This window comes from Scylla paramamosain, chromosome 19 (assembly GCF_035594125.1).
Source record: "Scylla paramamosain isolate STU-SP2022 chromosome 19, ASM3559412v1, whole genome shotgun sequence".
In the NCBI taxonomy this organism is placed as follows: Eukaryota; Metazoa; Arthropoda; class Malacostraca; order Decapoda; family Portunidae; genus Scylla; species Scylla paramamosain.
Genome location: NC_087169.1, coordinates 21,953,642 through 21,981,141, shown reverse-complemented (window position 1 = coordinate 21,981,141; position 27,500 = coordinate 21,953,642). Strand labels below are relative to the sequence as shown.

Below are 27,500 nucleotides of genomic sequence, written 5' to 3'. Positions count from 1 at the left end.
CATGGAAACACATCCTCGTTAAAAACCAAAACCAGAGAACGAGATGTTTTTACTGAATCTACGTCAACGAGGAAGGGGAACGGGAAAAATACCACGGGAAAGAGGAGACAAGGGACACAAGGATGCGGTTGAGGGGTGAACGAGGTCTAAAATGCAAAAAAATGACAAAAAACTAACGACATTATTCAAGATAAGGAGGGGAAGGGGAAAAATACCACGGGGAAAGAAAACAGAGGGAAATAAGATACAAATGAGGCGTGAACCAGAATTAGATTGCAAAAATAAGGGTAAAATTTAATCACAGTATTTACGATATAAAGGGAAAGGGGAAAAATACCACGGGGGAAAAGAGATGAGGAGAACATAAGGATACGAATGAAAAAAAAAGAGATAAAGGAACATAAGCATAGAGATGAAGAGAAGACTAGACTACAAAAATAATAGAAATAGACTGTACGTAAGGGAAGAAGGGAAAACTGAAAAAAATAGAGAAGAGAGGAGATAAAAAGAACATGAATATACGAATGAGAAGAAGACTAGGCTGCAAAAAATAAGAACATAAAAAGAACATCAGAAGAACATAAGAACCAGAGAAAACAAGGGAAACTGAAAGAAACCATTAGGCTACGAGTCTGTATGAAGCTACGGATGAAAACAGGTTATATGAAAGAGGAGAAGGAAAAATGACAAAAATACAAGAGGAAGAGGACACTGGAGGACAAAATCAGATCAGACATGGAAAGGGGACTGCAAAAAAAGATGGTAAAAATAATAACAGTAAAAAATAAAACTCCCTAATCCCACGAGAGAGTGTAAATGGGATGTCGTGCGTGGAGGGAGAGACGGGACAGTCCCCAGGTGAAGATCAGAGGTCAGGAACACAGAGGAGGGACGGTTCTGTTGCAAGGTGGTGGTGGTGGTGGTGGTGCAAAAGGGTGAAGATGATGGTGATGATGGTAAATGATGATGATGATGAGGGAAAATGCTGTTTGGTGTTGGTGGTGATGGTGGTGGTGGTGATGAAGATGCTGAAGAAGAGGAACAACAACAACAACAACAACAACAACAACAACAAAGAAAAGCAAAGAAACACTATGAAAAACACTTTAAAAACACAGACAAAACAAAACAAAACAAAACGAAACACACACACACACACACACACACACACACACACACACACACACACACACACACACACACACACACACACACACTCAGAAACTAAAAAGTCAAAACAAAAATACATAAATAAAAAAAAAGAAGAAAGAAAGGTCCCATCACCCCCCATCACCCCCCATCACCTCCCCTACACCTGTCCCACACCTGAACACCACACAGGTAACCCAACCATCACCTGGCAAGGGTCTTGGCGCCGTCAGACCTGGGCACAAGTAGGCCAGGAAGGTAGGCCGCCCCTGTTTGGCTCCAACAATAGGCCTAAGAGAGTTTGATGATCTCTCTTCTACTTTTTCTTTGTCTTCCCTTTATTTTCTCTGTTCATTATTATTATTATTATTATTATTATTATTATTATTATTATTATTATTATTATTATTATTATTATTTATTTCTGTTCTTTTCGCTTTTATTTCTTTGTTCTTTTAATCTGTTTATCTATCTATCTATTTACTCATCTATCTATCTATCTATCTATCTATCTACCTTTCTCTTTCCTCTCCTTCCCTCTCTACTTTCCTTCTCTGTATTTTCCCAGTTGCCATGTTAACTAACTCCCCCCCTCTCTCTCTCTCTCTCTCTCTCTCTCTCTCTCTCTCTCTCACCTTCCTTCCTTTCCTACTTGATTACGTCACCAGCATTACGTTAGCACTCGAAATATATTTATGTATGTATATTATCTGTCCGTGGTGGTGGTGGTGGTGGTGGTGGTGGCAAAATCTGAATAAGTGGAAGGAAGGTTGCAGGTCAGGATGTGGAGGGGAATATGAATGAAGTGAGGAATAAAGAGATGAATAACAGAAGAATTCGAGGAGGAACGAAGGAATGATGATGATTAGTAAAGGAACAACAACAACAACAACAGCAGCAACAGCAGCAACTAAGATAAAAACTAAACTAAATTTAAATGAAGAGGAACGAGAAGCGAAAACATAAAAGAACAAAAAAATAAAACAAAAGAAAGACAACATAGATACAAAAAAAAAAAAAAACGAAAGACAAACAAACAAACACCCAAAAAATCAAAACTAACCCAAACAAAAAGCAAACATGAAGAGAAAATACGAAATAAACAAAGGAACAACGGATGAATGACAGAATTACGGAAACACGGAAGCGAGAGAAAAGAAAAAAAAAACATGATAATTAGGGAAACAAAGATAAATGATAAGAAAAAATGCAAAGGTGACAACGAACAGGTGTGAAGACAAGAAATTAAAGGCTACGTACGTGACACACACACACACACACACACACACACACACACAGAGAGAGAGAGAGAGAGAGAGAGAGAGAGAGAGAGAGAGAGAGAGAGAGAGAGAGAGAGAGAGAGAGAGAGAGAGAGAGAGAGAGAGAGAGAGAGAGAGAGAGAGAGAGAGACGCAATTTCTCATCACTGTAAGGGAGACAATAAAATGACAAGACGTGATAAAGAAAGAAAGAAAGAAAGAAAGAAGGAAGGAGAAAAACACACTCACTCTCTCTCTCTCTCTCTCTCTCTCTCTCTCTCTCTCTCTCTCTCTCTCTCTCTCTCTCTCTCTCTCTCGTGGTATTTTTAAATGGATTCCTGTGGGCTTACCTCATTTAAGTTACCTGTCAAATGTGCAACCACCTGTAGCTTTGTTTGCTGCATTCCTTTCTCTCCATAACGTGAATTTGTCCTCTAAGAAGTGGCAAGGGCGGGAATGTGCTGTAGTAGTAGTAGTAGTAGTAGTAGTAGTAGTAGTAGTAGTAGTAGTAGTAGTAGCAATAACAAGAATCATCACCATCACTACCAACAACAACAACAAATAGCAACAACCACAACCACAACTACAACCACAACCACCATAATTCCTGTCCTTGTTTTGGCTTTTCAGGTGCGGACGAGAGATAAGGAGATAAAGGAGAAGGAGGAGGAGGAAGAGCGAAGGCAAAAAACAATTCATAGCAATACTTCCTCTTGACCTCCACTGTGTTAATCAGTCACTGTGTTGCGTGACTCAAGGAAAAACACGTGGAGGAAATTAAGAGAAAGAGAGGGAAGAGAGGAAAAACCAGGTAATAATATAGGCAAGAGATTGATGCTGGGAAAGAGGGAAAGAAGGAAAGATTGACTGACTGAATGACTGGTAATGTTAGATGCAATAAGTCATAAGATTAATAACTGATGCGTAGAGACAGAGGGAAGAGAGAGGAAGGAGGAAGTGGGAGGGAAGAGAGAGAGGAAGGAGGAAGTGGGAGGGAATATAACAGAGACAGAGGGAAGGAGGAAATAGAGAGACAATGAAGAGGAAGAAAGAATACAGGAGATGATTGGAGGAAAAGAGGAGTGAGATAATAAAGGGAGGAAATTTTGTGAAGGAAGTAAAGGAGAGAGAGAGAGAGAGAGAGAGAGAGAGAGAGAGAGAGAGAGAGAGAGAGAGAGAGAGAGAGAGAGAGAGAGAGAGAGAGAGAGAGAGAGAGAGAGAGAGAGGGAAGGAGAGGAAGGAGGAAGGAGGAAGGGGGACGGAATGTAATATGAATAGAAAAAATATAGGGAAAAGATAAAGAAAGATAAATAGATAGATAGATAGATTGAAAGGAAAGACGAAAACAAAATCAAATAACAGAAGGAAGAGAAAAAAATACACATAGGAACAAACAACAGATAAAAATAAATAAATAAACATATCGAATAATGAAAGATGAGAGGCGGAGGAGGACGAGGAAAAATTTAGATGTGGGAAAAGAAGAGAATCGTTTTAATATGGAAAGCGAGAAACTTTCATCTTCTGAGAACCGAACCAAACGTTGCGTGTTGGTGTTGGTGAGAGGAGAAGGGCAAGGAATGATAACACAAGTAACAGAAAACGTGGACAGCATTGAGAAACGAAGGGTAACAGATAAGATAGAGAATATTAAGAGAAAGGGAAGGAATGATAATAAAAACAATAGAAGTAGATAGTATTGATTCTAGTGATAATATTCTGTTCTCTCTTCTATGCCTTTATTTGTTTATTTCGTTCTTTTTTCTTTCTTCCTTTTCTTTTTTTTTCTTCTTATCATTATTGTTGTTGTTCTTATTTCTCCTCTACTAATTTCTCCTCTTCCTCTGTTTCCTCTTGTTCTTCTTTTTCCTTCTCCTCCTCCTCCTCCTCCTCTTCTCCTCTTTATATCATTACTCTTGTTCTTATTCCTTCTCCTCCTTCTCCTCCAACTTCTCCTCCTCCTCCTCCTCCTCCTTCTCCTCCGCTCCACTCCTCTCAAAATATCCACCATTTTCGGAGACAAAAATGATGAAGGATGAAGGACGATGATGCAAGGAAGTAAACAAGTAACTGAATAAATAAATAGATAAGAAAGTCAATAAATAAGCGAAAGGCGAAAACAAATTTGAACGCTACATGTTATCAAAAAAAAAAAAGATGATAGATAATGATGATGATGATGATGATGATGGTAGTAGTAGTAGTAGTAGTAGTAGTAGTAGTAGTAGTAGTAGTTGTTGTTGTTGTTGTTGTTGTTGTTGTTGTTGTTGTGGTAGTAGTAGTAGTAGTGGTAGTGGTAGTAGTAGTAGTAGTTGTTGTTGTTGTTGTTGTTGTTGTGGTAGTAGTAGTAGTAGTAGTAGTAGTAGCAGTAGTAGTAGTGACAATGATGAAGATGATGATGATGATGATAATGATAAGAAGAAGAAGAAGAAGAAGAAGAAGAAGAAGAAGAAGAAGAAGAAGAAGAAGATGATGATGATGATGATGATGATGAAGAAGAACAAAAACAAGAAAAAAATGAAAACAACAACAACAGCAACAACAACAACAACAACAACAACAACAACAACAACAACAACAACAACAACAACAAGAGAATCAAAAGAACAAAGAGACTTAAGTATCATAACGATCAGAGAGAGAGAGAGAGAGAGAGAGAGAGAGAGAGAGAGAGAGAGAGAGAGAGAGAGAGAGAGCGAAAGAAAAAGAAAGAGAAATCCAGAATTAACCGGTAAAGACTAACCAACTCTCACTGAACCGGTAAATTCACGGAATGTACCGAATCTAGAGAGAGAGAGAGAGAGAGAGAGAGAGAGAGAGAGAGAGAGAGAGAGAGAGAGAGAGAGAGAGAGAGAGAGAGAGCGCCATGGAGACAACGTGCGCAGTTCTTTCTTCTTTTTTCCCACGTTGGTAGCGGGCAACCTTGGGTACTGGGCGACCTCTCTCTCTCTCTCTCTCTCTCTCTCTCTCTCTCTCTCTCTCTCTCTCTCTCTCTCTCTCTCCATCACATTCACCTTACCAATTTACATAAAACCTTAAGAATGTTCCTATTTTTCTTTTCTTCTACTCATTCCCTCATTCCCTGTCTTGAAACCCAAAAGGAAGGGACATAGAGGACCCTGAACACCTGTGGAGAGGCTGGAGAGGGCGTGGCGAGTCTGGGAGCTATCGTGGTAGGGCATGGAGGGGTGAAGGTAAGGTGGGTAGGGTAGGGTAAGGCGTTAGGAAGGTTGGGAGTTGACAGGAGCATTAGATTATGAGAGGCGTGGCTGCCTTTGGGATGATCTTGAGTGAAGTGTAGGTGTGGTAGTGTTGAGAGGGTGTAAGAAGGTGTAGAAGAGGCGTGGGGAGGTGTGGAGTAGTGTAGAAGGTTCTGGTGACGTGTGGTTAGGTGTGGAGGGATGTAGGTCGATATGAAGATGGTGCAGTGGTCTATTGAAGTGCGTAGGAGGATGATAGGAGGAGGTAGAAGCAGTAGAAATATGTGTAAGCGTGCAGCAAGAAGTAAGATGACATACCAGGACATGAGGGAGGCACAGAACTGATACAGAGATACAAAAAGACCAGCTAACCACACTAACCAAACCAGTCACATCCAAAATAACAAGAACCTCTCTAACAAAAAGCAAAACAGTAATGAACCAACTTTTCAGGTATAATTTTTTTCTTAGGCACATTTTAGGACCCCAAGGATATAAGGGCACTATTTCTGGCACCCTTAAGTGGACCTGTAAAGGGAGTGGGACGTCACCAGTAACCTTTCACGGCACCACTCGTAAGGTTAGACAGGTGAGCCAACGGGACATGTGAGGGAGATGAGTTGAGGTGAGGTGTAACGGAGACAGGTAAGGAGATGAGAGATGAGGGATAGGTGAGATAAGGGAGTGAGTTTAGGTAAGGGAGAAGAGAAAAAGATAAGGGAGGTCAGATGAGGTATAGATCAGGTGAAGATGAGATTAGACGTGAAGGAAAGAGGTGAAGTAAGGTTAGGTGAGGTGGATGAGATGAGTTTAGATAAGGTGAGGTAAGATAAGGGATACAGGTGAGGGAGATGAGGTGAGGTGAAGTAAAGGGGACAGGTAAAGGAAGGTGAGTGATGTGACTGAGATGAGATGAGGTGAGGTGACGTAAAGCAGGTAAAAGGAAGGTGAGATGATGAATGACTGAGGTGACAGATGACATGAGGTGTAAATGAGACCCTGGGTGAATGTTGTTAGCGATGTACTACTACTACTCCTACTACTACTACTACTACTACTACTACTACTTCTTGCCACTCATCCCCTCCCAACCCATCACTCATCTAAACCACTAGAACCCCCAGTGTCCTTCGGTCTTCCTCCTCCTCCTTTTTCTCCTCCTCCTCCTCCTCCTCCTCCTCCTCCTCCTCCTCCCTCACCTCAAACCCTCCCTCAGTCTCAAACACACAAGGACAAAAACACACGAGAGAGAGAGAGAGAGAGAGAGAGAGAGAGAGAGAGAGAGAGAGAGAGAGAGAGAGAGAGAGAGAGAGAGAGAGAGAGAGAGAGAGAGAGAGAGAGAGTCAATAAATTTCGCGGTTCTGAGAAATCATAATGTATTCCTTCACTTCATGTTATTATATTTTTATTAAATAATGTGACAACCTAACACTTCTGTCTGTCTGTCTGTGTGTCTGCATGTCTGTATGTCTGTCTGTCTGTGCGTTAAGGATGATTGGATAATATGTTTGTTTGTGTGTGTGTGTGTGTGTGTGTGTGTGTGTGTGTGTGTGTCCAGACCTTCATGATATTAATAGAACTGTTTATGTACATTATAGGCACACACACACACACACACACACACACACACACACACACACACACACACACACACACACACAGAAGCAATAGTGACAATAACAACGAAAGAAAAAGAAAAAAGAAAAAAATATGAAAACAATAAATATTTAACAGCAGACTGACACGCATTCAACTGAAGTGAAGAAACCAGGGCAGAATATTTTATGTGCTTTCCTTCCCTCTCTCCCTCCCTCCCTCTCTCTCTCTCTCTCTCTCTCTCCCTCTCCCTCTCTGCCTCTCTCTCCTTTAAGTGTTAAGGTTTGCACGTGTGACCTATGTAGGCACGTGTTTGAGTCACATGTCAGTCTTTCACTACCTGTGTTGATAAATGTTGGAATCCTTTTAATCCCTCTCGTTTTTGTTCACTTTTCGATTTTAATTAGTACAGGTGATACACGTGACTGGGAGGAAAAGTGTTGTAGTGATATTTGTTTTAATTTACTTAGATAGACAGGTAAATTATAGACAGGTAGTAGGTAGGTAGGTTGATAGATAGATAGATAGATAGATAGATAGATAGGTAGGTAGGTAGGTAGGTAGGTAGGTAGGTAGGTAGGTAGGTAGATAGATAAATAAATAAATAAATCGATAGATAGATAGATAGAGAGTTAGTGAGTGAATGTATGAGTGAGTGACTTAGACCGATAAAGAGAGAGAGAGAGAGAGAGAGAGAGAGAGAGAGAGAGAGAGAGAGAGAGAGAGAGAGAGAGAGAGAGAGAGAGAGAGAGAGAGAGAAAAGAGAGTCCTTGGTAACTTTGAACAGCACTTTGTGGAAAAAAAACTGGTTTGAAATTACTACAGAAGGTAAACACACACACACACACACACACACACACACACACACACACACACACACACACACACACACACAGAGAAGCGAGACCATTAGATTTCATACCATTGCACGTCATTATCGTACCTTATAATAGCCGGTCATTAACTTTCATTACGGGTCAGAAAGGAAGAAACGTGTAATTATTAAGAATATAAGAAAATAAAAAATGGCAGTCCCAGTATGAAATATGTTTATCTGTTCCCACTTATCATCTCCATCCATAACTCTAGTAGTAGTAGTAGTAGTAGTAGTAGTAGTAGTAGTAGTAGTAGTAGTAGTAGTAGTAGTAGTAGTAGTAATAAGAAAATAAAACAAGGGAAACTTCAAGAAAACATCAGAAAATCGCAAAAATAACCTAAAAAAAGCGAGAAAAGAAAATTAAGAAAAAGAAATGTTTATAAAGAGAAGAAACTTAACAATTTTAAAGGGAAGCTGCACAAAGCCATCAGGCAGTCCCCACCAACCACCACCACCACCACCACCACCACCACTAACTACAAAACTACATATCGCTGCTGAAGAGTAAAGAGAAGGCTATCATTTTCTTTACTATTTGTTATGCTATCTACTACACACACACACACACACACACACACACACACACACGAGCTGCATCTACGTACTGTACTCCTGCTGTTGTCCTCTGCCCTTGTCTGCCCACCGATAATCACACACAAACACACACACACACACACATTTCTTACTCTCTTACCCTCCCCTCTACTTTCTTCCTCTCCTCTCCTCTCTCCTGCCCTCCTCCCTTCATAACAAGGCATCCACACCCCTCCCAGCCTCTTCTTGCTCTCTCCCGCCCTCCCCCGTCCTGTCCCGCTCTCTCCAAGCACAGTCCCAGCCATCCGCGTGTATCCTTTTTGACCTTGACCTCCATGAAGTTTATTGAGGTACTGCGCTGCTTTGGTTGAGGGCGCCGCGTCTGATGTGCGCAGTAAGGATGCGTGCGTGTGAGGTAAGTGATGTGGTGAGGTGCTTGTGTGTATAAGGAGATAAGGGTTGGTGCAAGAAGACATCAGGCCCACACGTAGCAGCCTCTGTGTGAAATATGTCTACCTATTTCTGTTTCCAGCTGTCATCGCTATGCACATATTTGTCTAATTTTCTTTTAAAGCTCCCTAATGACTCAGCACTAACAAGCTCTGATTACTGAGTCTATTCCATTCATCTACCATTGTATCTGAGAACCAGTTCCTTCCATTTGGGTCACACACACACACACACACACACACACACACACACACACACACACACACACACACACACACACACACACACACACACATCCCACAGAAATTTTTTTTTCAAAATCGTGTTCTGTTTTCATTATGAGAGAGAGAGAGAGAGAGAGAGAGAGAGAGAGAGAGAGAGAGAGAGAGAGAGAGAGAGAGAGAGAGAGAGAGAGCAATAAACCAGTAATATGCGTAGTAGTCGTATCAGAAAGAGAACACACACACACACACACACACACACACACACACACACACAAGATCACCTTTTAAACACCACCTCGCCTTGACAACACACACACACATACAGGATAGAAAGCTCCCGTCTTATTGGCTAAGCTTAGAGACGCACCCACTAAAGCTTGCTCTCTCATTGGTTGGCTGAAGTGAAAGGAGCCACATGATTGGGCGAGAGAAGCACACCCCTTGCGTCGAAAACAGAATATTTGGCCATGAAGGGAGAGTCATGGGGTGCACACGAGGTGGAGGGAGGGAGGCTGTAAGTAGCTGTGCGACTCGACGTCTACTTCTGATGACGCAATGTTAGTGGCGTGTGTGTGCATGCGCGTTTGAGAGAGAGAGAGAGAGAGAGAGAGAGAGAGAGAGAGAGAGAGAATCTGTGCGGTAAACACGTCTTAAGATGTTGATATAAGAGATTTTTACGTACAATAGTATCATCAAAATAACTCTCTCTCTCTCTCTCTCTCTCTCTCTCTCTCTCTCTCTCTCTCTCTCTCTCTCTCTCTCTCTCTCTGTACATTAAAGTTTTATCGAAAAATAACGCTACAACAGTGAAAAAAAATGGATGTAAGAATAACATTTTTAAGTGTAGTTCGTTGTGCAAGTCTTGAACTTCACATTTTGCCACCACTACATAAAAAAACTGTGCTCAATGAAACGAGCCTATTGGAATGTTATTTAATTTTTTCTCATTACATTTCTGGCATAAAAGTGTACGAAACTATAACATAAAACTGAGATATGCCTAATTATTAAAGCATATGGTTGGAAGATTTATAATTAGCATCCTTGAAACTATAATAATAATACGGGTTGGACTAGTAGTGGTAGTAGTAGTAGTAGTAGTAGTAGTAGTAGTATTTCATAAACTAAGGAAGCTGTCGAACACTTGAAAAAAAAAATATCAGCATAATTTTCTTTAAATGAGGCCACACTAAAAAAGATTGCACACTTGTACATCTATCCTTCCCACACACCTGGGGAAACGAGAAACACCTGAGAGAGAGAGAGAGAGAGAGAGAGAGAGAGAGAGAGAGAGAGAGAGAGAGAGAGAGAGAGAGAGAGAGAGAGAGAGAGAGTTCAAGGATAGAATGTAATTACTAAAGGAAAGAAAAGAGAAAGGAAGGGAAGGGAAGGGAAGAGAGAGAGAGAGAGAGAGAGAGAGAGAGAGAGAGAGAGAGAGAGAGAGAGAGAGAGAGAGAGAGAGAGAGAGAGAGAGAGAGAGCAGGCAAGTATTGCTTCAGCTAGGTGTGTGTGTGTGTGTGTGTGTGTGTGTGTGTGTGTGTGTGTGTGTGTTTATGAGTTGTTTTTGTCTACACCACCACCACCACTGCATCACCCCCTCTCCTTATATGGCATTCAGACACCACCATTTATTTATTTTTATTTTTTCCCAGTGACATGAAAGAGGAAAAAAATGAATATGGGGTTTTTGGTAATTGCTTCATATGCTTGACTTTTCTGCTGTTTCATTTAAGTATTTTTGTATTTTATTTATTTTTCGATTTGTCTACTTATTTACTGGCAACGCTATTTGTTTATATATATCGTAAGCACTTTCTAGGGTTCATTCTTTCTTTCCTTGCTTACGTTTTCTTTCTCCTTTATTCCCTCAATTCTTGGTTTATCTCTTTTTTTCCCTACAATACTCAACACGAATGATAATATCTTTTTTTCCTTGCTCCCTCTTAGTGTTGTGTAACGCGTACCACCAATAAAATGCTGAATATTATGTAACATCCTGTACCGAAGAGACGAATTTTCTAGCATCGGTAACTGGCCACGCACACACACACACACACAGGCACGCACGCACACACACACACACACACACACACACACACTCTCTCTCTCTCTCTCTCTCTCTCTCTCTCTCTCTCTCTCTCTCTCTCTAAAAACCAACGACACCACCACAATCTCACATTTTCTACACAATACACGAGTTTGAATCACTTATAACAGTAAAATATAAAACCGATTCGCAAAATTTTGACATCTGAAAAGAAAGCGAGAAAGCAACAGGTGTGCTTTCTCTCTCTCTCTCTCTCTCTCTCTCTCTCTCTCTCTCTCTCTCTCTCTCTCTCTCTCTCTCTCTACACCACATAACAGCTACATAATGAGAGTCAACACCCCCAACACCCCGGCGCCAATGATATCAGGCATCCACGTCACGACTTCACCAAACTTGAGTGGAAAGATAAATAGATAAAAGAAAACGTTGGTAATTTGCTTACCTGGTGTACCTTGCCAGATGTTTCCAGGCAGTATACATGGCGGTGGTGTAGTGGTATTGGTGTATGGAAGGCTATGTGTAGAACGTAAGAAGTGTTCGGCACAGCGCGGCAAACAGCTTGGGATCACCACCGTCACTCCCACCTGTCGGGATGACCTGCAGTTGCCAGTTATCTTCTATCCAAACCCTTATTAACTTCAGTTTAAACACCGAAAAAATGACCTTTATTCTATCCCTTATATTATTTTTACATATAATATTATTTTCTGTGGTTTATGGGTCTGAATAAGTTTAGTAGAGCATTCAATCCTAAGTTTGTAGGATTTAATACCTTTTGTCACCTATCGGTGAGTGTCTGAACCCCCGACTATCGCACGTAATGGAAAGGAACGATACTTTATCCCTACCAAACATTATGACCCGTGTTCTGAAATCCTTTACCTTCACCACGATCATTTTCAAAGGCCATAGACATGATCACCTGGGTTTTGTCTTGCTATTATAGTAAAACATTATTAATCTATCACTAAAACCGTAAAAACACTCAAAACTCGTGTCACCTCAACTAGACCGTGAAATGACACGTTACTTATCCATGCTAGCCATATGCTGACTAACTAACTGACAGGATAACAGAGTACGGCCTGAAACCTTCGAAAAGACAATAAGAAGAGACTAGGTTACAAAAGAATGCAGAAGGAAGGCAGCGCGGTCAGCGAGATGAAGAGATGGGACGCGAGGAAGCGCAGGGCGAGGGAGGAAAGGAAGGCGTGGGTGTACCGGGAGGGGAGGTAGAGGGGGCACAAGGAGGGTACAAGGACACACCTGGCCTACGTGACTTAACTGAATTTGCGACCACAATGCAGTAGGATGACGTGTGCAAGTTTATAAATCTGTATAATCTTTCCTTGTTCTCTGACAAGTTACCTTACGTCTTCAGGAGCTTCGGAATGAATGTCTTAAGAATTAATGTCTTATGTCTATCTCTAAGGTCCCGAGGAAAAAAAAAGGTCCTACAGATTGCTATTTATAGAATGTCTATTTTTTTTTTATGAATTCATCCATAACATGCTCCACTATGCTCCTTTTGTATTGAGTATATTCCTTTAAAAATTAGTTTTGCACCAAGTTAGTTCATCCCCCCTATCTCTCCTCTCTCTCTCTGACACCAAACTTTTCTCACAAACACTTGATGATCTATTTTCCATGCTGTTCATCCCCTTCTATCTCCTTACTTCCTTTTCTAGCTCTGTTTTCATCCATTATAACATTAACATAACATTTCCTGGGATTAGAGTTTGAGGCCATTTAGTATTCCCAGTGTGAAAGATGTGTGTGGTGGCTTGTTTGGGCCACTCTCAGTAGGACTCCTGGCCTGAGACACACGAGAGTATATTCAGTGAGTTAAAAAATAAATGAGAAACCAAAATGTCTTCTTCCAAATCCCACTGGGGAAAAATAAATAAAACTATGGCATCTATGCATCTTTCTATCTATCTATATCTGACAGAGGTGCCTCCATTCATTCCTGTCCTTGCATATTCTAATTGTCACTCTCTTAACATTTCATCTTATCAACTCCTCTCCTCTAACTTGACTTTACAGCCTCTTTCTTCACTGCAGTGTTGTACTTCTTGCTATCTTTACCAATATTTTCAGGCACCTCAGTGGGTTTTTTTTCCTTCCTTTTTGTTGCCGTAGCCCAGTGTCCCTCTTACATAAAGGAAAAAATCTTCAGTCTTCCCTTCACATAATGGGTGAAGACAAATCATTTCAAGTGTAATTCATATTTTATTACAAAAGCTTATAGAGGAAGTCCTAGCGTCCTCGGTCTTGTAAACCAATTTCACAAGAGTTACAAAATTGAATTTGTCCCAATAAACACACATCTTTCTTGAGGAGATAAACTCTGGCCTATCACAGGTAACCAAAGCTATTCCTCACACACACGCACACATACACACACACACACACACTGAGATGGCACCATGTGGTAAGTACTGACAGGACTGATGGTGGGATGGTCTGATCATCTATGTACAAAGGCAGAGTGAGACGACCAAGGTCCACATTCAGAAACACTTTGCTCTCTCACCATGACTATTTTCAAAGGCCACAGAGATGATCAGCTGGGTTCTCAAGAGTGGGTCTCCTGTTAATAAAGTAGAAATCTCGTTAATCTGTCACCAGAACCATAAAACACCCTTAAAAATCTGCGTATCTTCAACTAGAGCCTTTTGAAAGTAGTGGAGGTGCAATGCAGAAGTGTTCAAAATACAGTCCTTAGATTAGGAGAATGCACTGTTGAGATTTGTGGCCTGGTGGAGTAAGCAATGGCTGGGATAAACTACTGATACAAGAACCTGGATGTGGAGGAACCCTTGGCAGATCTTTGAGTGACAGATTTGAATAAGTAATGATTCCACAAGACCACAAAAATCATCCTGCTAGTCTGAGAGATGGCCAAGAGTTTAAAATAATATGGTACTTCACATGGATTCCTACACATCATAACAGCATATAGGTAAATATTCCCTCCCAATATCTATGTCCCATGACAAAATGGAGAGACATGGCACCTACATACACACACACACACACACACACACACACATGCCCTCATATCTTAGCCTCTAGAGGGAGAGAACTGATCCTTACTAATATACACTCACATATAAAAATTTCCAAGGTTTAGAACAAGCAACATATTCAAGAGATCATAAACAAGGATACAAGAACAACATGTACTTCATCTATGTGCAGCCAGTGTGGCAGTCGGATACAGGACTTGTTTAAACTCACAGTGGTTGTAATGAAATGGTTTTGTCCTGAGCAGAGGCAACTGAGAGTAACTAGCTTATGTTTGTCCACTATTAAAAAAAGCTACTAGGATTATTTTTCTAAGGGTTATTCATTGAACTCTGAACTGTATGCATGGCTTAGTTGTGTCCTGAGCAGAAGCAACCAAGAGTGACTTATGACTTATGTTTGTTCTCTACTAAAAGCTACTGGGATTATTTTTTAAGAATTATCAGATGAACTGTAAGCAATGCTCTTTGTACTGTGTCATTTTCACTTAAGATTCAAGTGTTCATGTGTGACACTGGTGTGGTCATTACTTGTGACTACTACCATCACTTGTCAGACGTGTATAAAAATTGAGAGCATTAAAGAGAATAATTGTCAAGTCAACTTCTGTAATATTAAAGAAATCACCTCTACTTGTACCTGTTCTAATGCTACCCATGTATTTACAGCTCCCAAACAAGAAGCTCCCATCCCGGCTGACTACACGCAGAATCACCTTGGCCGTAGCGGAATGTTCGGACTCAATCATCAGCATCATCAAACTGCCCGGTCTCCATGGCCTCCTCTGTGTCAATGTCTGCCTCTTGCTCAAGGTGGTTGGGGGCACTGGTCCTGCTCCCAACTCTGGCCATGTCATCCACTCCTGAAGGCATTACAAAACATCATTTCATTTACCACCATTACTTTTTCTTTTCTTCCAAGCTGTGCGGCAATACTTTCTCTTCTCCATCAGGGGCCAAGGGGTGAGACAGTGTGTGAATGAGTGTGAGTGTGAAAAATCTGCCTTGTCTTTGTCATTCCTCTATTTTGGAGGATACAGCCTTGGTATGTACGTATGGATGTATTTTATATCATGGAGTTAAGTGTTAGATGTCTCTACTCTCAACTCGTCCATTCCTGGCATTACAAAACATCAACATCTCCATCACTATCATCTTATCTAACATCCTTATTTCCATTAACAGAGTTGGATGGCTTATGAGGCTGGGCAGCATCAAACATTGTTACCACTGTAAGATCCTGCAATACAGTGACTAGTATGTTGCTTAGTAGGCAGTGTAGTTTATTAGTAAAAAGTTAAATCTTTACTCCATACTGTAATAAATGCCTGGTGGTGAAATAAAACTATCATTATTGTGTTTCACTTCTCTTTTCTACTGGGGACCAACAAGCTTAGTGTGTGTGTGTGTGTGTGTGTGTGTGTGTGTGTGTGTGTGTGTGTGTGTGTGTGTGTGTGTGTGTGTGTGTGTGTGTGTGTGTGTGTGTGTGTGTGTGTGTGTGTGTGTGTGGTGCCTTGTCTGGGCCACCCTGTGTGAGATTGCTGGCCTGGTACAGAGACAGACAGATCATTCTTATCATCTCTCGTACTTCCTTCAAAAGTTAACGGATAATATTCAATCTGTGGAGAGCTAATGCTTATTTCACCAGTTATCACAGTTATCACACATGAGGCATAGCAGCTAAAGTCTTACCTTCCATGTCGTCTTCATAGGGCACATGGTAGCCATTCTCACTTACTTCATACTCGCCCTCATCAAAGTTTTCCTCATCATCTGTAAGGCAATATCAAGTAAAGATTAACAAACTATTATCATCATTTTTTTCAATGCCCTTTTTCCCTTTCACTCATATTTTCACATTCATATTCTTCCTCATCAAAACGTTGCTCATCTGTAAAAGAATTTTGGGTAACGATTAATAAACACACATCATTCACACTCTTAGCCACGTCAGGAGAGGGACAGTCTCGTGGCACACCGCAATCCATCCCAGGAGCTCAGACACCACACAACTAGCCACTCACATCCACTGCAAGGCCTGACAGCATACAAGGATCTCTAAACTACATAAAAAAATAAAGTGTAAACTAAGCTAATGAGAGAGAGAGAGAGAGAGAGAGAGAGAGAGAGAGAGAGAGAGAGAGAGAGAGAGAGAGAGAGAGAGAGAGAGAGAGAGAGAGAGAGAGAGAGAGAGAGAGAGAGAGAGAGAGAGAGAGAGAGAGAGAGAGAGAGAGAGAGAGAGAGAGAGATTCCTTGTTACCTTCTGGCCACGCATCGTCATCAGACTGGTCCTGGGGGTCGGGGTGCAGCGCCTGGCACTCATTCAAGGCTTGGTACATCGGCTCCAGGGACATGGGGTCTGTCGGGATGAATTTCAGCTCCGTGCAAGCCGTCTCCTCGTCGTCCTCATCGTCCGAGTCTGTTCCTGTTGTGATGTTTGGTGTGCCAGCTGAAATGAAGGTTTGTGTACAGAAAATGAGAGTACATAAACTACTACTATAAAAATTAGGGGAAAAACTTATTTACACAAAAGATATCTAGAAATAGCCAGAAAATTTACAGTTTGTTTGCAAAGGTAATGATTAATTTAATCTGTTTATAAAGGCGACGAATAACAAATAAAGCCGCCAAATTACTGTTCATTACACAACAAAAACATCTACAAAATATACCAATTAAAAAAAACAAACATAGAAATATATGCAAAAAAGTCCAGAAATTGTCACAGTCTGCTTCTAAAGGTGAATAAAAACAAATAAAATCTGCATCACAAAGTGTTACCCCAGGGCAGGTTGATGGTGGTGTCAACAATGAGGCAGAGGCACGGCTGATTCTGGTTGGATGTGTCTCGGCTCACAGCATGGATGGCGATGTGTGGGTACGCCAGGGAGAGAGTGTGTTGCTCCGAGCCATCCTTCACCCACGACACATGGCTGGCGGGGAAAGTGATGTAGAATGCTATGTATATGTGTATATTATTTATAATTGAAATAGCATTAGTGTTTTCAATCTTCTGTGAGATGGGTTCCACACTTCCTCAGCCAGCCCAGGGTATAAGAGATTCAGACAGCAACTTTACCCAATTCAAATAATCTAGAATGACTCAAAGGAACCAACAAGTGTCATACCATCATCAGAAAGTCAGAGGATTAAACATAAACAAAGTATACACAAAACAGGCACTAAGGTTCACCTCTTGTACCTCTCACTTAAGTCATCTGTGCTCTCTGGTAACTAAAAAAGGGTAACAAATATCATAACACCACCAGACTGTCAAAGGATTAAACACAAGACATAAGTAATACATTTGACTCTCACGTCAGCCTCTGCAGCCTTACTTATCCCAGCTCAAGCCACCTCAAGTCACCTATAGGAACTAATAAGCCTTATGTCAACACTGGGCACTCAAGTCATTACACACAAACAAGATACACATTGAAGAATCACCCACAAAGTCACCACTCATTTGTACCACTCATTTCTGTCTCTGCATTCAATTTTAAGCCACTCAAAAGAACTAACAATCCATATACCATCATTAGACACTCAAGGGATTAAACTCATGAAATAAACAAGGCAAACACATCGTTACCTCGTTTCTCTTATTCTAGCCGCCTCCCATATGTTGCTTTACGCACTTTTCCCACCTAAGAACTAACAAGCTTCATAGTGTCTTTAATTACTCAAGGAATCAAGCACAAGTAAAATACACACCAAAGTCACCAATTCTCACCTCTCAGCAATGTACAGAGTGCCCGGACCATACAGTTCCTCGTGTATCCACAGCTTGGTATTCTCCTGACGGTGCTTGATTCCCTCCACTGGGGGCGGCAGGTTCAGGAGCAGCATGTCTCTGGAGCTAAATGAGGCTGGTAATGCTTAAATGAGGCCTAAAATTGGTTATGTGGCGTGAAGGAGCTACAAGAGGCTGGACGCCATGTGTGTGATGTGTTTCCCGGGAAAATTTTCTATACGTGGTGGCAACTTCGGTCTGTGAGATGTAGGATGCCTGCCAAACTTACGACTGACGCCAGATTTAAATGGCCCGTATCCTGAAACGCTTTGCTCTCTCACCACGAGTATTTTCAAAGGCCACAGACATGATTGGCCGGGTTCTCAAGACTGTTCCACCTGTTCATAATGTAAAAATGTCTGTCTGTCATTAGAACCAGGATCGTTTTTTGTTGTATGTGAACTACGTGGCTGCATAGTGCCACCGAGGTCACCAGGGACCACAAGCTGCCATTATTAGTATTATTATTATTATTATTATTAAAATGTGCTGATTATCGACAGTTCCAATGAAATTCTGATTAATTTCCAGATATTCAGGTATTTTTATGAATTTTGCTAAGTTCTGAAATTTGGTGAAGGATTGTAGAACGTTTCATTTGTATGTGTGGTGCTTTGCTTAGCCCGTGCAAGCTGCTTGTAGCTGAGGCTCTACGCGGCGTCTCCGTGTCAGGCTCAGGCCGCTCAGCCCATCAGTCTGTGGCGACCGATGAACGTATCGACCAAGGATGTAGAATTCTTGGTGGCGACTAATAAGATAAACGCTCACAGAGCAATGGTAAAACATTCTTGGTGTTATCTCCTGTGGTAATTTATATATTTTTTTTCCGTGGACACCTTTATTCGATTTTTTTCTACATATATTTTAATACTTCTAGAAATAATACCTTCACATATAGCATATAATATGGAGGGCGTATTTCACATGTTAATTTTGAGGGTAATTTTTATAGTATGTGCCTTTTAGTTTTCGCTTTCTCTCACGACACAAAGACTGTGTCGTTCTTTTCATGGGCAAACTATGGTACCTAGTCTCAAGTTGAGTGATCTCGCAAATTTCCCACATTTTCTCTTTTGTCTGTTATATTTGCGAACTTAGTAATTTCGAAATAAGGTGTGTGCCTTAAAAGGGCACTGCTACTGTATCATGTGTATAATCATGTTGAAGAAGGTAGGCTAACATATTTACGAAGTATTTTTTTTTTTCCTCTTAAAGTCCACCAGATGAAACATTTAAATGTGAAGAGAGAGGAGAGAGAGAGAGAGAGATGAGAGAGAGAGAGAGAGAGAGAGAGAGAGAGAGAGAGAGGAGAGGAGAGAGAGAGGAGAGAGAGAGAGAGAGAGAGAGAGAGAGAGAGAGAGAGAGAGAGAGAGAGAGAGAGAGAGAGAGAGAGTTTGTCTGACATAGTCCTACCCAGAGCTGTCTACAGTTAACAGCTGAGGGAAGAACCTTGATACAAAGAGCTATATCGAATTAATCTTACTTATCTAGAAACTTGAAACATCATAAACTTTTCTATAAATTTATTTGTTGTAAAATAAAGGCACAATTCTGTTTCTTGTGCATATATAACAAAAACTTGAGGAATTCACTGATCAAGAGTTTTCCAATTTTACTTAGAAACCTGAAACATTAACTTTTTGGAAACTGATTTATACTGTAAGATAAAAATTCACACTTCTTTTTCCTGTGCTATATAACAACAGAAACCTCAGGAATGAACTGATTAAGACTTTTCAATTATGATCCATGCACATATAATTATTCTTCCTCCCTCATAAGGAGTGTTTTAAAAGGCCACAGACACACATAAGTTAGGATCCTAAGGGTGTTTCTTTCTATCTGTGCACAAGGCTGAAAAATCCCATATGTGCAATCCCATACAAAACACATTCAAATCATACCACCCTTACTACACAGCCTTCACCACCACACCACACCACACCATAGTTTACATAAGGTGCATTCAGCGGTGTATCCCAAAGACTCATTAGTTACTCACGTGAAGTAAACACACAGGTACAGCAAAACATTTCCCTTTCTCGATCCTTGAAGGGCAAAGGAAGAAGGAACAGATCATTATCTATTTTTCCCGTATGACTGGCTGGGATGCTCCTATTATAAACTTATTAAAGATTGGTTGGGGGACTGGATGTAAAAACGGAAAAGAGAAAAAGTGTAATATGAACCTGAAATATGGTTCTAAATCCTTCTTCCACTCCAGCCCAAACTGGTGTTAGGTGAGATCAGGCATTCCAATTTGGGTCTGAATTCTGGAAAGACAGGAAGAAACACACTCTTAGAATGAGGCAATGCAGTAATACCTAAGTATACTTCTGCCAAACTGAGACAGAAGCAAGCAATTTTAAGACAAGATAATGCAGTGATAGTTCAACCTACATCTCCAAGTCTAAGGCAAATGCAACAGGATTTTAGGACATGTTCAAGGCAAGCAATACATTCCCCCTCTTACCAAAAGTTACTGTAATGAACAAGTGCATTACATACATATTTTAATACTCACAAAAACAACTACATCCCCACATACCTTTTAAAATGAACCCTTCCAATTTTTTGTTCTCCTGACAATAAAGCTACAATAAGCAGTAAACACAGCACTGGTAATACATACCTCTGCCTGGTTCTGAGGCTTCAGGAAGCTTCTGATGTCTGGAGCGGCAGCAGACTGTGGTGGAAGAGAGACAGCAGGCATGTTTCAAAATAACCAGAAAAAAAGATATACACAGACAAGAGATATGTAATTATGTTCGTGAGAGATAGCACATATAAGAAACATACACAATTATGTATATTCAGATAAGAGATACACCATAAACAAGGGAGATATGTAATTTTCAGTATATCCAAATGACTGAAAGCATATATATACAAGAAAGATATAGAATTCTCCCAGATCTAAGATAAGAGATTAATAGCTTGCATCATGCATCTAATTCTTGATCAACATATTCAATACAGAAAACACAAACATAAAGACTGAAGACAGCAAGGTACTGTATATCAAAATTGCCAAGATGAACTTAAGGATTCCCGCTGGGTGACTAGTTATCTTTAATTAATTTTCATGGAGGAACTGCCTACTTTTCTTGGAGATTCCTGCTTGCCTGTGTTGTGTAGAAAGTCCCTGATATCTGGTTCAGCCGCACACTGTGAGGGAAGATGAGAAAGAAAAGTTATGCAGTAAGCTCCAATGAAAAATAAGTTAAACACATAAGTTTGGCTTGGCTACAGACTAAGAAGGAACATGATAAAGAACACACTGATACTTTAACCAAAAATAAGTAGATACACAGATAAAACATAAGACAGCAAGACATACATTGACACAAATATATAAAGATACACACACACTCTTCTTTTTTATGCAAGAGGGGTACTGGCCATGGTCTGTAAAAATGTATATAAAAAAAAATCCTCACTGAGGTGCCAAAAAGGATTATCCAAAATTGAAAGAATGCCTCGAAATGCCCCTCTTGAAAGAATTCCAGTCTTAGGTTGGGGAAATACAGAAGCAGGCAGGGGGCTCCAAAGTTTACCTGTGATAAGGATGAAAGATTGAGAATGCTAGTAACTCTTGCGTTAGATTAACTCTTACATCAGGTTAACTAACACAATATATTCATAACTTTTATTTATACAGCAAAGAGTAATAAAGGACACACACACAAGCACACACACAGTGAGAGAGAGAGGGTGCTCCATACCTTCTGATACGACGTCTTAGCCTCGTTGAGCTGGTCATTAGAAAGCCCCACCTTCCCCAGCACCTCCAACTTGTTCTGTATCAGCGGCCAGATGTGGTCATCTGCCGTCGTTCTGGCCACCAAATACTGCACCATCACACTGTCCTCCTGCCCTATCCTGTGTGCTCGGTCCTCAGCCTGCACTAAAATCTGAATAAAGTGCTTCATTAGTCTACAAAAAAAATGGTGGTTCTGAATGTGGACAGGGGACAAGGTAAACAGAACAGGTAGGACTCCATAAGAGATGACATGAGAGGAAGATAGGCAGAAGACAACAACAATTCTATACAGTGAGGAGAAATACTGCAGAAGAAACAGGAAGAAGAAATACTGTGTTATATCGCCACATCTTCTAACTTTCACATCCTTTACTCTATCACAACTGGTACCACCCACCCCGGGATTCCAGTACAGCTCGGCAAATATGACAAGCTGGGCGGCAGTGAGGGTGAGGCCAGTGTTTGCTGCAGTGATGGACAGAACTGCCACCTTCACCTCCTCCTGGTTCTGGAACTTGGAGGTGCGGGCCATCCTCTCCTCAGCTGACGTATTTCCATCAATGCGGATATACCTGTTAATAGCAAGACATGGGTGAGGGGAACTTGTGTCCCAATACCTTACTCTCCAGGTTGTCTTATGAGGATATCTGGCCATCCTCTTCTCAGCAGTTGTCCATCAATACAGATGAATCTGTGAGGATGCTTGATAAAAACTGAATCAAGCACTCTGGAACACTCACCCTTGCTCTTCCTTTTATCATAATCAACACAAAAACAAGGTTTGTATGACATTCACTTAAAAAAAAAAAGTGTACAGCACTGGGTTGTGCCAAAGATAAAACATTATGAAAAATTCAATTAAACTTACTACTTGATGTTGTGTTAAACTGAATTCATGTAAAGAAACTTGTGTAAACCAAGAGTCACTTGCAGCCACAGTGTTGCCGGCACCACCACCAGGCACACTGTGAACTGCACAGCACTCCCACTACTTACTTGGTCTTGGTCTCCTCGCACAGGGAGCAGATGGTACTCAGCATCACCATGTGGTGGGCGAACACGAGGAACTTCTTGTCAGACTCCAGCACCTCCCTCAGGTACTCCCTGCACACCATCAACATCCATCAGAGGTAGAAGTACTTGTGGCAAGCTCAGGTGCTCATACATTATCCTTCCCAAGTCCTAATGGTAAACCCTGGTGCTCATTTACCCTTTAAAAATCCTAATGGCAAACTCTGGTACTCATTCATTATCCTTCTTAAATCATAATGGCAAATCTTGGTGCTCATTCATTATGCTTCTCATTAAATAACAAGACATATTAATATTAGCTCCCTTTTTTTTTTAATACAAGATGGATACTGGCCAAGGGTAACACAAATTTATGAAAGAAAGAGCCCACTTTTCTTTCTTTTCCGGTTCATTTTCACTACATAACAAGATATATCAATTTCCTTCTTTTTTATGTAAGAAGGGGTACTGACCTAAGGTAACAAAAATTTATATATAAAAAAAAAGGTCCTGTTTTTCTCTTTTTTGCTGTCAGAGACACCTTAATTAATTTTAGTAAAGTTCACAGTACATTTCACTAAGTAAACAACAATAGTTTCCTGTGGTGCCATTTCCAGGTTCAGTTCTCTCACACACACATTAACTCAAGGAACGAGAGCAACAAATACCTCAGACGACAGCTGGGAGAAAATATGAGAAAAGTTGAAAAATTGTACACTCATAACTTGTACATTCTCCTTCCCTCCCAGCATAAATATAAATAAGAAATAAAGAATAAAAATCAGTACATTCACAACTTGCAGCTACTCCACTCCCAATACACCTCATCATTACTCACCGCACTGCATTTGCCTTCATCTCAGCAGTCTTGGCAAACATCTGCAGGCAGTCACCACTCTCCACCCGTGACAAGCTCTGAATCTTGTGACCCATGCCTTCAAAGATCTTCTTGTTCTTGATGAGTCCTGGATCCAGCACCACAGTCATTCTGGAACAAGGAATGTAACACTGTCAGACATTGACACCATCAAGCAACTTTTTTCTTTTATGTGAGAGGGACACTGGTCAAGGACAACAAAAATCTGAAAAAAAAAAAAAAAAAAAAAAAAAAAGGTGCACTGAGTCAGAGAAAGGAGGAAATATAGAAGCAGGCCTGGAGTTTTTACCTAAATGTTCACAAGTTTGAGGAACAATGTATCAGTGGTGATTACAAGTCTACTCATTACGTTGGAGAGTTACTCACAAACACACCACAGTCATTCTGCAACAAGGAACAACACTGCAGACACACACAGATGCCAGCAACTTTACCTAAATGTTCATGAGTATGAGGAACAATGCATCAAGAGTGACTGCAACTCTGCTCATTACTTTGGAGGAGTTACCCACTTACAGACATCTTAGCCGTAACGGGTTCCAGGAATCTGAGGCCAGTTATGCTTGCTGTTCACAGAAAAGCTGAAAACAGGTGAACTGCAGGCAATGATGGTTTATGAGCCAATAACTGAAGGTAGTCTCTTCCCTTTACACTATTCTTTTCTTTCATTCATTTCTTTTCCTTTGTTATAAATCAGATGTTTCCTTTTCTTATCCTCCTTGCTGGCCTAAACTTTACATCACTTTCATCACCCAATAACTAAAGATAACCTCCTTTCTTTACATTTTTCTTTTTTCTCCGCAGACATTATCCCTTCTTATCCTCCTTACTGTCTAACTTTGCACCAATTTTATAATCTTTCCTAGTAACTTCTCCTAGCCTTCTATTCTCCTCCTCAGTAGCTTCCTCACATCTAGCTACAGTCTGTTCACATTACCTCTGTTTGGGAGGCAGCTGAGAGAGAACTTCTGACTTGAGCCTTCGTATCAGTACACAGGACTGCAGGATGATCTGTAGCTCCTCTGTATTGCTGCTGCCTCGGAACGTCCAGCCCCACGCCTCTTTCCTCCCTTCACAGTACCGAACTCCAAAATCATGGAAGCTAAACGGAAGATAAAATGCCTCAGGTGCTTTCCAAATCAAACTGCATATGATGACATGGAGCTTTTAAAAGATTAGACAAATTTATGGATAAGGATGACTGGTGGAGAGAGGTAAGTATGTTTTGTACAAGGACTGCTGTGTGTATGTATGTCTGATGGCTTCTTGCACTTTGCCTTATGTTATGTGACAAATGTATCTTCGATTGTATATGGACAGAATATACCTAGCTAAAACAGGTTGAATGCACTTATACTCTCACTCAATAATACACAGATCAAAATCACTCATAAAAACAAATATGCACACAATGATTACCTTTATTCCAAGCAACCAATAAAATAAAGCACCAAAAACAAAACCTCTCTTTAAATAAGAAAGATATCAGACACTGCATAAGGGGTAAGGTGGTGATGGAGATTTAAACAATAATGATGTTAGAAGCTAGATATTGGACAGGGAAGTAGTGACAGATAGAAAGGGAAGAGAAGACAAAGCTGGTTCTCTTGAAGGCACCAAGACTCACTGAGGGAACAGCGAAGGGTCAATGCCGCTGATCTGTGTGTACAGCTCCAAGGGTCTGGACATTGCCGGCGTGCCAGTCAGCATGATGACACGCTTCAGCTTCTTCATGAGTGGAGCAGCGGCCTTGTAGCGCGCTGACTTGTAGCTCTTGATCATGTGAGACTCATCCTGAATGTTGTGACAGAGAGTAAAGTATGTGGTTAGAAGTAAAAAGGTACATCTACTCCTATCCACATAATCAAATGGCAAGGGAACAGACTGAGAGAAAGTAATAAAAATAAGACAATAAAAGAAAGTACATAAAAATGGACAGCTAAAAGCTCGACTCACAAAGATGACGACCCCAAAGTTGTGGTGCAGCATGAGCTCAGCCTTGCGGGAGAGGAGGTCATAGGTGGTCACCACCACCTTGGCTTCCCGGAAGTTGTCACCCCCAGTGCTCATGACCTGCACGTCTTGTCCACTCACTGAGCTCACCCACCGCAGGATGCTCTCCTCCCACGAGTACCTGGCCAACACACACACAGACACACACAGATTATATACTGATAGATATTACAGTAACCTAACCTAACCTGACCTGAATTGGGACACACACACACACACACACACACACACACACACACACACACACACACACACACACACACACACACACACACATACACACACACACACACACATACACACACACAGTAAATACAAGGCCATCACAAGGCAGCCAACACCCTCACCTCATGGAGGAGGGTGTGACCACTAGCAGTGGCCACTCAGAGCGGTAGTGACAAGCAATGCCCAGTGCCTGGATGGTCTTGCCCAGCCCCATGTCATCCGCCAGCATCACCCGGCCACCAAGACTGATGCCAAACCTGCAACACAAACCATTTCACTGTCATATTAATCCCACAACACAAGAATTTAACTGAACTCCATTTGCTAATCCTGCAACATGTTATATAAACCAATACATTTTCTGCTGCAATATTAACCCGCAACACAAAAAATTTAACTGCATTCCATCTACCAATCCTGCGACACAATTACTTCAGTGTTAAATTAAGCCACCAATACATTTTTCACTGTAATATTAACTCTGCAACACTAGAATTTCACTGCACTTCATTTACTAATCCTGCAGTACAATGATTTCACTGTTTTATGAACCCACCAATATATTTTTCACTGTAAATTTAACCCTGCAACACAAGAATTTCATTGCACTTCATTTACTAATCCTGCAACACAAAGATTTCACTGCACTGCTTTATTAACTCTGCAGCACAATTTCCACTGAATTTCTAACCTGCCAATACAAATTCTACTGCAATATTAACCCTGGAACACGTTTTACATTGCAATACTAATTCTGTAACACAAGCATTTAACTGCAACATTAGCCCTGCAACACAAAGATTTCATTGCCATGTCAACCCTCGCAACACACACACACACACACACACACACCATAATCCTTTCGCTGGAAAACTTAAAAACTCGCTTATACTTTCCTGACAAAACCTTGAACCATTCACGCTAATTCTTAACACTAATTCTGGCTTACAACTGCACCTCCTTTCACTATCACTGCACAAGACCCTTCCTACCGTCAATTATCAAACTACACACGCACAGTACACGCCCTTGACACACACACACACACACACACACACAGAGGCGGAGGTCATGTTGAAGGGGGTATATTTAGAAATGAAAAACGGTGTAAGTCTCACTACACTGTCCACGGCTGCCTCGAGTTGATAAAGTGAAACGTGGTGTGAAGGACTGCCAGCCAACACGATACTCGGGTACACATACGCCCCTGTACGTCTTTGTCGCCTCACATCCTTCCCACTAGCCAATATCCAAGTTACTTATCTTTCAGTGTTTTTAGTATCATTTCCATACCTCTTAATCCACTGTAACTTCTCTTGAACCTATTTTCCACCCATCCCATTCACCTCTGCTTTCCAAAGGCTCTAGATGAAGTGACACGGGTTTTCAATGGCGTTTTTACGTTTCTAGTGACAGATTAACAAAATGACATTATGTTCTGGTATCTTACTCCA

At 40.9% G+C, this 27,500-nt stretch overlaps 3 protein-coding genes across 4 annotated transcripts in view; all 3 read right to left on the bottom strand.

The window, feature by feature from the left end:
- LOC135109990 (phosphoenolpyruvate carboxykinase, cytosolic [GTP]-like) overlaps positions 1 to 11,922 on the bottom strand; it is a 24,637-nt gene extending 12,715 nt beyond the window's left edge. Inside the window, exon 1 of the mRNA XM_064021963.1 lies at positions 11,778 to 11,922. Within this exon, the coding sequence (XP_063878033.1) occupies positions 11,778 to 11,815 (38 nt within the window). The 5' untranslated portion in view covers positions 11,816 to 11,922. The remainder of the gene's footprint in view (positions 1 to 11,777) is intronic.
- A 1,632-nt stretch (positions 11,923 to 13,554) lies between these two features.
- On the bottom strand, positions 13,555 to 18,503 carry LOC135109991 (methylosome subunit pICln-like). Of its 2 annotated transcripts, XM_064021965.1 has the most exons (6): positions 18,098 to 18,390; positions 17,146 to 17,297; positions 16,625 to 16,813; positions 16,057 to 16,137; positions 15,081 to 15,227; positions 13,555 to 13,928 (listed from the first exon to the last, which is right to left on the bottom strand). In XM_064021965.1, the coding sequence occupies exons 1-5, from the start codon at positions 18,211 to 18,213 to the stop codon at positions 15,106 to 15,108; spliced, it is 660 nt and encodes a 219-aa protein (XP_063878035.1). In that variant the 5' UTR covers positions 18,214 to 18,390; the 3' UTR covers positions 13,555 to 13,928; positions 15,081 to 15,105. The 2 variants fall into 2 exon arrangements, with proteins under 2 accessions (XP_063878035.1, XP_063878034.1); XM_064021964.1 differs by having other exon boundaries at positions 13,555 to 15,227; positions 18,098 to 18,503.
- A 1,162-nt stretch (positions 18,504 to 19,665) lies between these two features.
- Positions 19,666 to 27,500, bottom strand: part of LOC135109912 (SWI/SNF-related matrix-associated actin-dependent regulator of chromatin subfamily A-like protein 1) — a 25,917-nt gene continuing 18,082 nt past the window's right edge. Inside the window, 11 exon segments of the mRNA XM_064021797.1 lie at positions 19,666 to 20,430; positions 20,790 to 20,843; positions 21,260 to 21,325; positions 21,883 to 22,071; positions 22,318 to 22,492; positions 22,917 to 23,024; positions 23,770 to 23,919; positions 24,746 to 24,910; positions 25,436 to 25,602; positions 25,765 to 25,942; positions 26,169 to 26,303. Of these exon segments, the coding sequence (XP_063877867.1) occupies positions 20,404 to 20,430; positions 20,790 to 20,843; positions 21,260 to 21,325; positions 21,883 to 22,071; positions 22,318 to 22,492; positions 22,917 to 23,024; positions 23,770 to 23,919; positions 24,746 to 24,910; positions 25,436 to 25,602; positions 25,765 to 25,942; positions 26,169 to 26,303 (1,414 nt within the window). The 3' untranslated portion in view covers positions 19,666 to 20,403.

Excerpts from the sequence above, each read along its gene's own strand:
- LOC135109991 (XM_064021964.1), bottom strand. The coding sequence starts at position 18,213 with ATGCTGCTCCTGAACCTGCCGCCCCCAGTGGAGGGAATCAAGCACCGT. Across the intron at positions 16,814-17,145 it reads CACCATCAACCTGCCCTGGG|CTGGCACACCAAACATCACA; the intron begins GTAACACTTTGT and ends CCTTCATTTCAG. Across the intron at positions 15,228-16,056 it reads CTATGAAGACGACATGGAAG|GAGTGGATGACATGGCCAGA; the intron begins GTAAGACTTTAG and ends TAATGCCTTCAG.